Source organism: Micropterus salmoides, unplaced genomic scaffold (assembly GCF_014851395.1).
Source record: "Micropterus salmoides isolate LMB-PRFRI ecotype aquatic unplaced genomic scaffold, ASM1485139v1 Ms_hic_scaffold_22, whole genome shotgun sequence".
In the NCBI taxonomy this organism is placed as follows: domain Eukaryota; kingdom Metazoa; phylum Chordata; class Actinopteri; order Centrarchiformes; family Centrarchidae; genus Micropterus; species Micropterus salmoides.
In genome coordinates, this window is record NW_024041373.1 from 10,968,518 (window position 1) to 10,979,059 (window position 10,542).

Sequence of the window (10,542 nt, forward strand, 5' to 3'; positions counted from 1 at the left end):
GTGAGTCTATACATACTCATTATCTCATGTTTATTCCACCATGACTGCGTTATTTTCCCCGACGGGAAAACACCACAATGAACCAACTGAAATATGTTCGGATGCAGGCCAATGTAATAAACTGTTCCTGTAGCTCATTTATGCTCCATCTATTTGAGATTTCGAAAGATTAATTCTGTGTTGGCTGTGCAACCGTAGGTTGTGCTTTAATCAGACTTTCCATGCTTATGGGGTCCATGGAGAGGTGAATTGATTCTCATTGTATGACTTGGATGTTTCCAGGGCAAATTCAGACATAGCTCAGGTGCGGGCCAAGGCCAAGCAGGAGCAGGCCGCCTACCAGGCCAGTCTGAGGAAGGAGCAGATGAAGGTTGACTCTCTTGAGCGCACTTTGGAACAAAAGGTCAGTCAGAATTCCTCACTTCTAGAGTCCCGGGGGTAAAAGCATGTGAAATCATTAAAAAAATATATCCATGTGAACAAGTGTATAAATTAACTAATTTAAACAATTGCTTTACAGAACAAAGAGATCGAGGAGTTGACAAAGATCTGTGATGAGCTGATTGCCAAGATGGGGAAGAGTTAGCGACCACACCACGCCCAGGCCAAATCCCACAGAGTAGACAAGTGGTTCTAGAAAAACGACTTGGAAAATGAAGCCGATCAGTAATATTTACCACTCTTCCAAGGACTGAAGGCCAAAGTGGGGGTTAAATTTATTTACTTTGTGTATACATGATCCACAGGAATGGCTTCCTCTTAATCACTCTGTACATTTTTTGATGTGTCAGTGTATCGTACTGTATCATGGGTCTGGTTTAAAGTTTTAGACTATGTATCATATCACTAACAAGTGTGCCTGCGTGTGCGAGTGTGTGTATGATAATGAGAAAAGTGAGAGCATTGTTTGGGGGTTAAATTATCTATTATTATGTTGCCATGACAGCCACTGAGGGAGAAGACTGTTTTACCCACTCCTATTGATAGACTTTGAAAAAGTGTAACAGACTTTGATTCATTCATAAAATGTTGATACAGCACTAAGAGAACACAAACTGTCACAATAGCTTACTGCATGTGAGAGAAAGAAGAGCCTGTAATGTTAATGTTTGTATATACTGTAGGAAATGATGAAAACACTCATCTGCATTTTTGATAGTTATTCTGTCATCCGCTTCCCTCATGTAACCTTGTAGATATTTGTCATACTTGTCATAGCTTTCTCGATGAAATCGCAGGACTATATTTTGGATTTTATTTTGATATAAAGCAAACTAATTGTGACTGTATTCAGTTGTGACCAGGAGTAATTTCATTTTGGATGGATATGTCCTCGTCCTGCTATGGTTGTTGTGTCACACTGAGGAATAACTTCTCTGCACAGCTACTGTATAGCATCTGCTTACAAAGTGCAATAAAAGATGGCAATACAGCATAATGAGTTTACTCTGGTTATTTCCCCACATTACATATTTTTTCATACTGAAAGTCAGAAGGACTGCCATGTGAGATAACACATCGCAGTGAAATGCCTCAAGGCATTTGTTTGGAATTTTTTAGTGGAGTTTTGTTGACCTGGCATCACTGATGATAAATCAGAATTGAGATGTGATTATTATTATTTGACATTGTGCTGTTTTCAATCAGTATCTGAGGAAACAAGATACACAAGCACAGCCGAAAAAAATAAATTGGGATTTGGTAAAGTATACATATTTATCCATATATCCGTTAATTGATGTGAGGCTAGGCCTAAACATGAACAATTCCAGGATCTAAAGTGGGTTTCCCCTTTATATAATAAATGTATGTATGGATTGATAATAAATAGTGACATCCAGTTTGAAATTCATTTGAAAGAACATATTTAAAGCACATGACAAGTGGTGTCACAGGAAGGTTGTTGGGGTATATCAGACAGCTCAGAAACTTTAGATGATTGCAGTGTTAACCAACCTTTAGTTAGTACAGCATTATTTGGATTTTGGCAGCAACTACAATATATTTAGAATGGCGGTGTCAAAGAGACAGATGCCAGCCAGCTTAATATACACTCACACAATCCCAGGACAACAAGCAGTTCAGAGATCAGTTTCATAGTGATTATCCTGGTGCAGCAGGGTGATGTAAGGGCTGGACCAGGTGTGGACGGACAGCAGATAGGGAAGAGCCACACTCAGGATGGGTGTGGCTAGAGCACAGCGATATGGCAAGAGGTACAGGATAAATCCTAATACGTGTCTTGACCCTCAACACAGAGCTGTGGGCCCTAGTAGAGGGGCTGGCAATCTCCTGGTCAGTGCAGGAGAGCATATTAGTGCATCTGATAGTTCAGATTAAGATCAGGGGGCTTTAGGAGCAAACAACCTGATTTTCATTGTGTGATCAGGACGACCGAGGACCACCAGCGCCATGAGAGCTGTCCAGAACTGTCCGCTGCTACTGCTTTCTCTGGTCCTGCTAGCAACCAACAGTAAGGACCAGGTTTTTAGTTTTTGTAACCTTCCTTTTTCCATCTTCACCTTATCCTTCCCCCTTTAGATCTCTGCTCTACCCTCTGTCCACCTGTCCTTTGGAATTGATTGGTGTCTTCATTTGGGTACTCTTCTCCCTTGCCTCTCTTTAATTTACAAGAATCTTTTGCATTTGTTATTTTAGTCCAGGGAGGCAGGAACAGGAGCTTTGCTGTCAGACATTAGGACAGGAAATGCTGGACATAACAACAGTACAGTTATCTTTATTTTTTCAGAAATTGACTGGCATGTTTTATGTCTCTAATAAAAACTATTTTACAGTAACAACTTATAACACTTTATTTAATGTCAGGTTTGCTAATTGCTGTTCATTTCTCTGGTAATTATGCAGAGTTTTGCCTCCCTTCAGTCTGTCACCCTCTTCTATGACTAGCATGCAATCCCAGCAGCTAATCTCTTAATAGGCCTGGAGGCTAATACCTGTGGCTAGCATGTGTGTAGAGTGGCTGGGCTGTGGGGATAGATTGGGGTCAACCACAAACAGCAGGGTGCATTTGACAACATACAGCAGGGCACACAGGAAGCAAAGAAACGACACCAACTACTCAAATGTATACGAGAGTGCTGGTTTGCTTTTGTTGTTTTTGTTATAGTAAAGTTTTAGCAGTAAAAGGGCTGACATTTTAGTAATTTTTACTTTGTTTCATTAAATTGATTTGCTGGTTTGATTAGAAAATTCCTCCTCTGTGGTGTATACCTGTATGGAAACAACACTTTGATGGCCAAGACAAGAGATGTGCTGCTACAAAGAATGTTTGAAGCTTTTGGTGATTCCTGTAAGTCCAGCTCTGTTTGATCCTCTTATGAAGCAGCATTAAAGGCTGTTTCTGAAGGGCCATTTTAGAATTTATGAGACAGGATGGAGGTTTTCAAAAGGAAGCGTTAAAGTGATATTTCAAAGGTCAGCTAGTTCTGAAATAACCGCTCCTTCCTCTGGAGAGCTTTAGAAAGACATTTAAGGGTTTTATGTGCTGAAGTGGACTCCTGAAGCTTCAGCTGAAGGTTAGAAAGATGTGTTTTTAAAGCTGAATGCACTTTTTCTTAATTCTTTACTTGATTTTGGGAAGATTTGTGTGCATGAAGTGAGTAATTAGTGCTCTGTCCTCTCTTTACTGTCACTGTGCCTGTGGAACAACTTCACATATCAGAGTCACCCAGATGTGAATTTACCACGCCTGTGTGTACCAGAGTCGAGCCCTGTAGGCACTGCTTGAGCTTAACTAACAATGGACCAGATTTTTTGATGAATGGGACTGCAGTCTTTGCCATACCAGAGCAGCTGCAGCTGGCTGTCTTAAGAATCACTTGTACCAATGTATAAATATGGGTTTTCAAACATGACAGAAACATTACCAGCATTAAATGGCCTATTCGTGCCTTGAAAGAACTCGGTACATCTGTCATGGGAGCTGTGTCTCAATTAGGATACTTCCGATGGTATGCTGCCATGTAGTTCACTGTGTACACTATGTACTTACTTGCACGGTGCATGAATTTCCACAGGGTAGTGTTGTTTCAAATCAAACATGGACATTGTACACCTACTGGAAATGACAATCATTTGTGGCAACTGCCAGTTGCCAAATATCTGCCAGCTTGTTTGCTCACTTGACTGCATTTCAGTTTTTATTGAAAATGAATAAAAATGAATGTACTTTTAATTTTACAACAAGGGTCCCTTTCCTTCTGCTACGTAGCCAAGATGGCGACTGCAGAATGTAAGAAGCGATGTGTCCACCTTTTGCACACTCAACTTTTTTACTGTTATGAGTACATCAGCTGGGATAGTGCAGTGTATTTGCCATGCTTTTCAGTGTGAACGCACTTATGCACTCAAAAGAGCAAGTGTAAGTATGAAAGGGCGCAAATTGAGACACTGCAAGGGTGTTTTTTACCATCTCTGAGATTTTTGGCCTGGTTTGACAATGTTTCTATATAACCTCTGTGCTATTAACTTCCTGTTATATAAAAAATTGTATGAGCACATTTTCTAATCTGGGAATTATATGGTTTTATGTGACTTTTATTCATTCCTAATTAATCATATATTCCTGATATTTGAACTAACTGACTTATTATAATTATGCTATTTTTTACTAAAATGTTTACAAAACATGTATGCTAACACCTACACTCGACCAAGATAAAACTTTATTTCCTAGATTACTAATATCTTTGACTTGTTTTGACTGTAACACTTTAGTCAGTATGTTAGCCTGTGCTGTAGCAGTATTTCTTTTCTGTGTCCTTCAGGTGAGGCTCTGCGATGTTATACCTGTATGGGCTCCAACAATGATGACTGCAACCGGCAAGGCTCCAAATCTTGTCCCAGCTACTCTGATGCGTGCGCTGTGGTGGTGGGCCATGACAGTGAGTCCAACAGTGACAGTGTAGTAGCCTTTCTTATACTAGTTCACTTTCTACCTTTTTTTTCTACCAAAAACACAGACACACACACAACTCTATTTGTATCTGTATGTGAGGATATGTGTGTGTTTGTGTGTGTTTAATGGAGGACGGGCTGCTGTCTGGAGACACATCCCAGTCAGCAGGGGGTCTGAGGCTTTTAAGAGAATGAAGAGCTTTGCTACTCCCACTCCATCAATATCCTTAATTAGGACACCATGTGTTCATGGCACAGAGAACTCCTCTTCGCAAGATTAAGTTAACTCACTTTACTAATTTAAACCTGCACGTAGCAAGAGTTTTAAATAAAATATACCTTATTAATTATCAAAAAGTGGGGCAACAGCAGATAATTAAAAGTGTATAGTGTATTCTGGACATCCACAGACAAAGTGATAAATCAAAAATTAAGAATGAAAAACTGCTAAAGCTTTATGGCCTGGTCAGTTTTATTATTGGAACAATTTAATCAAATTTATTTTGGTCCTTGTAAGACAGCTGCTGAACCAGTGTGACTGATTTCTATTTTTGTCTGTTTATCAGGTGGGGTGATGAAGTCATGCTCCTACAAGTCTTTCTGCAGTCAGGCTAACAGCCAGGGCTACAGAGCACCAGGTGTCAGAGTTCACTGCTGCTACGGGGACGACTGCAATGTGACAAGCTTCTCCTCCAGGCTGCCGGGACTCAGCTATCTGCTGCTTTTTCTGCCTTTATTGTTCCACTGCTTTTTCAAGTAGCCATATGGCTCAACTTCATTATGCCAACAAGTATCCATCTGCAACACAAATGCCACCTATGGTTGTTTTATTTACTCCAGAATTGCCAAATAACCCTGACTCATTTCACATTACATGCTGTCCTACTTATTGCCCATCCACTGTGCTTTGATTGACCTTATTTATCCAAACGGAAGCTTAGACATCGAGGACTTACTGTATGTAAAAGATCTTGAGGTTCTAGGTGTGACTGCGTAGATTATAAGCAATACATTGGATTAAATCTATTAAGAAGTACTCAATTATGCATCTTTCAATGGATTTCACTAAGCCAAATAACTAGAGGATTCTATGGGAAGTGCTGAAATAACAGTAAGAGATCATTTATTATTTGTTTATTACATCAAAGGGGAAGAGATGCTGTTTGAGCTCAACGGTTTCCTCACCCTGGTTTGATGATCAGCACACAATTTGAGAAACCACTCGATAATAGGAACATCTATTGTTGGAAAGGTGATAGGTTTTAACTAATCACCTTTCAAGATACATTTTAACTGCATCTATCTTCTTTTTTACCCACATACCTACTGTATATGCCCTAGCATTTCAGCTTAGCTCATGTTGCAGCAGATTCCTGTTGCTAAATATGGCACCAAGAGTTCAATCAGCTGCTGTGTCTTAGCCTTCAACCTGTCAATCACACATCCAACGAGCTGTGTGAGATATTTTGGAAGGTGGTGAGAAACCACTGGAAATGCACATGAGCCTTTGCGTTGATGAGGTTAATCCACTGTATTTGAAGTCTTAGCATGCCTCACTGGAGGACAGCCTATAAGTAGAAGCCACTGTATATATTGTATCAAAACAATTTAATTAAGAGGCAAAAAATGTTTATTGTGTACTTTTCTTTCGCACAGATTTTCTTGGAACTCATTTTAGGAAATTTTACAGAAAAATGTGTAACTGAGGAGTTACGGTATGTTATTTTAGGTCCTGGCAAACTGCACACTCAAATCCTTTGTGGATACACCATCACTATTTTCTGTTCATTTCTCATAGTGTATGAAAATAAATGTTTTATATAATTTAATTTAAAGAAACTAGGGATGGCCATCCTTGCTCCACTGTATATACTATGTTGGAAGGATATATATTCCACTATTAAATGGCAGAACAGAGCTAATACTGGATGTACAGACCAAATGTCTTTTTGTATGTATTTACCGCCTCTGTATGTATGTAATTATTTCTGCCCTTAAAAGAAAATGTCCTTAAAACAAGCTGAAAACTGTCAATGGTGTGAGATTATTTCACTTGGTCTTTCCAAGGCTCTTGGGATGTTGTTTCCATCGGTCTGTCCACCACATTTGTCCAGACTCTTTACAACTACTGGATGGATAACTGTGAAATTTGGTGCGCACTTTTTTGTCCCCCTCAAGATGAATTGTAGTTACTTCATAGGTGATCCTCTGACTTTTTCGTGTAGTGCCATCACAAACTTTCTATTTGTCTATTTGTTTCTCTTTGGTTTATGACCAAATAAATACCTGCAAAACTAATGACGTTCCCATCAGCCGCAGCTGTAATTTATGTTTTGTGCTAATTAGCAAATGTACATTTATTATGGTGAAAATGATAAATATTATACCTGCTCAACACCAGCGTGTTATCATCTTTGTGAGCATGTTTGCATGCCAGTTGATGCCAATGTTAGCATTTATCTCAAAGCACTGCTGTACCTAGTAGACTGACATGTGTTGGACTGATGACATTCACTAAGCTTACTGAACAGCTTACTTAGACACATTAGTGAACTGGTTATGGAGATACATGAACTGCCAATGTAATAAACATGAATATGAGACTCACAACATATTAAACCTTTTAAAAACATAGAATATGTTGTGTACGTAAAGATAAATACAGTTAGTTGTTTAGTTTCTAATTATGAACAGAAAGTGTGGTCTTAGCAATATGACAGCTTATATGAATAAGATAATGGATATGAATTCACCTCCCAATGCATTCATGTGTGAGTGTGCTGTACACACCTGCAGTAGCATCTCCTTCCTAGCATGTCTGCTCTTGTAGTTCTCACAGCCTCCACTATGAGGCAGTCTAGCCACACTTCTGACATCAACAGAAAATCAACATGACTTTTGCAATTCATATTGACCAACCACGCCTCCAGGGTACTGCTGAGATTGGCTTGAGTCAATAGTGATGATAATTGTACTGTTTTATTGCTGTCTGCTGGGATTTGCACTTTATTTAAAAATGTGAAAACTCTCCCCCTCTGCTTCTTGCTTTGACTGGCTCTCTCTCTTTCTGTTCTCTGTATGGTGATGTCCTGCTGCTCTCTCCTTTGACAGGCAGGTGTGAGAGTGTGAACAGACTGCCCTGGAGGGGGATAGACACTGACCCCAAACCGTGAGTCTCCAGGCCTGGTCACCCGGAGCCGGAGCTGCTCTGGGTGCTCACATCCACGGACAGCCCAGAGAGTGGCCCCATGTCAGCCCTCATCAGCTTTACTTGAAAGGCTTCTTTCACCTTAATTAGGGTGGGAGGGGAAGGCTTGCATAAACTTGAAGGGCTGATGGAGGGTCGATGGGTCAAGGTGCTGCTGAGTTGTAGGTGGGGGTGTCTGAAGTTTGTCTTTTGGGGCACATAGTTCAATTTGAACTGTTCAACAGTGTTACAGTCATGTGGGACTGTTTGTGCACTATGCAATTACTCTGCGCATGACTGTTGTCACATGCACTTTTCACCAACAGACATATACTAGGACAGAGTGTATAATTTGATGAAGGATTTGAAAGTGCAATCATGGCCAAAGCCCCCGCTGAATTGGAGCATCTCTGGACAATAACACCAGTCACTGTATTCCCTATGTGTGCGCCATTTGAGCTAAAACCGAAGGTCATCGCCATGGCAACTTTGCTGTTTAAATTGGAGTATATTTAATCCCAATCCTCTGCCACCTGAAGACATTATCACTGCAAATCCCACCGTCAGTCATCAAAGATTTGAGCCGGCTGCCCTTTAAGGGAGACTGTGCGAAAGCAACAAGGCTGTAGAAAACTCGTGTCTACAGTGGTTTCTAAACTAAAACAGACAGGTTTCACTTCTTATGAATGCCGCTGAATGTCCCACACACTGACATATCCATGATTATTTTGTGTGTGGTGGATCAATTGTTGAGTGTGTTTTCATTTGGCGTCGTCTGCTATCACATACAGTTAACGCTTCCATGTTTTTGCTGTGAGATTGTCTGTTAATGATGTTGTTGCATTTGTCTTATGTTTATTTGTCTGGTGTATTGATTACATTATCTTTTTGTAATGAGAGCAGGCTGCAGCACAACTGATTAGATTGGTCAATACAAGAGGTAAAACAAAATCTGCTGGACAGATGTATTTTTCTGTAATGATCAAATCACCTTTGCCTAAATTGGGGTGGTGACATCAGGCAGATGGCTAAAGTTGAAAGCTCCTCCCATACAGTGATATGAACTTATGAACCATCAGTGGAATCCAGGTCCGGCCCACATAAGCAAACCTGTTCATCTAGGACAGTCCCCCACTGGAGAAAGAGCAGTTTCCAGTTGTCCCATGAAGGGTCAGAATGTCTTGGCAGCAATGAGCTTTGGCTACAGTCCCTCAAAATAAGCAACAGTGAAAAGACAAACTTAATGAGTTGTGTGTTCAAGACAGCAATCTACCTTTAAATCACTGATCAGCTGCTTTCAGACAAGCGACAGTCAGTATCACCGACTCAGGTGGACATGATGACCAGTGGTTGTAAAAACAAACACATACGAGCTTGAAGAGCACAAACTGTTTAACATCAAATGCTTGTGCCATTGTGGGAGGGAACAAAAGCGCTCAGGGGGAATGAGAGCGTGTGAGACATTGGCTGTGTTTACAAGTGGCCGGGCTGGTCCTGGCTGGTCAGCCTGGGTTCACCCAACGGTCACCGGTTCTGAGGTCTCCGGGTCTCGGGTCTTTTTGAAAAAGATCTGTGAAGCAGAATTAAAGTGATCTACCTCCGGACTCCGGACAGAAGACCACAAGGCCTTGTGAAACGGGGAAGAGGAGAGATACAGAGAGTAAGAGGGGGAAAGTGGGGGGGCTACAGAGGGAGCCAGGGGGAAAAGAGGAGAAGAAGAATTATGTGTAATGAGTGTGTTCCCCTGCCTGAGCTACTTTGAAATGTGACTAAATGGCCCACCTTCTGTGAGGCCGGTCCCTGCCTTGAGGGCTGACAGGAAACACTGTGCATAGGCTCCAAAAAGTGTACAGCATGTTTAGACATGTGGATAACATCTCCTCTAATAAATCTTTTCAAGAAAGAGCGATTAGCATGAAAGTAATCTGCTTTAGATGGGATTAATTAACCCTCCTATTGTGATTTGGTCGAATTGGATCAATTTTTCAAGTTTTCTCTGTGGTTAATTTAATCCGATTTTAATAAAGTTCCATTACCTTGTCCACACAGGGCACCTGAACAGATAAAATCAATTTTCATTACATTTTGGGTGTTTTATTTTACTTTTCTACACCTTACATTAGAAATAAATGGATGAGACTGCAATTAGTGTACCACACAATTCTCAATAATATTTAGGACACACACACACACACACACACACACACACACACACACACACACACACACACACACACACACACCACTCCTTTCTTGGCTTCTATGGCATTTATTTTTTTGCTAATAAAATCAGACTGGGAACCAACACGTGTTATTTTTTGCTAAAATTTGAAAAAAAATTCAAAATAACATTCTTGTTTAATTTTGATTAAATTAAGTAATTAAGTAGTCTGTGATGAATAACACAATATGTTTGATCTGAATATTTGTTATAATCA

At 40.3% G+C, this 10,542-nt stretch overlaps 2 protein-coding genes across 3 annotated transcripts in view; both read left to right on the forward strand.

Annotated features, from left to right (window-relative positions):
• Positions 1-1,435, forward strand: part of tacc2 (transforming, acidic coiled-coil containing protein 2) — a 50,139-nt gene extending 48,704 nt beyond the window's left edge. For both annotated transcript variants that reach the window (XM_038737184.1, XM_038737185.1), the window contains 2 exons: positions 283-403; positions 521-1,435. In XM_038737184.1, coding sequence (XP_038593112.1) covers positions 283-403; positions 521-586 — 187 coding nt within the window. In that variant the 3' untranslated portion in view covers positions 587-1,435. The remainder of the gene's footprint in view (positions 1-282; positions 404-520) is intronic.
• Positions 1,436-2,300: 865 nt separating this feature from the next.
• ly6pge (lymphocyte antigen 6 family member pge) lies at positions 2,301-6,865 on the forward strand. Its single transcript, XM_038737227.1, has 3 exons — positions 2,301-2,473; positions 4,788-4,904; positions 5,484-6,865. Exons 1-3 carry the CDS (start codon positions 2,413-2,415, stop codon positions 5,675-5,677), a joined length of 372 nt encoding a protein of 123 aa, XP_038593155.1. The 5' UTR covers positions 2,301-2,412; the 3' UTR covers positions 5,678-6,865.
• Positions 6,866-10,542: the final 3,677 nt, after the last annotated feature.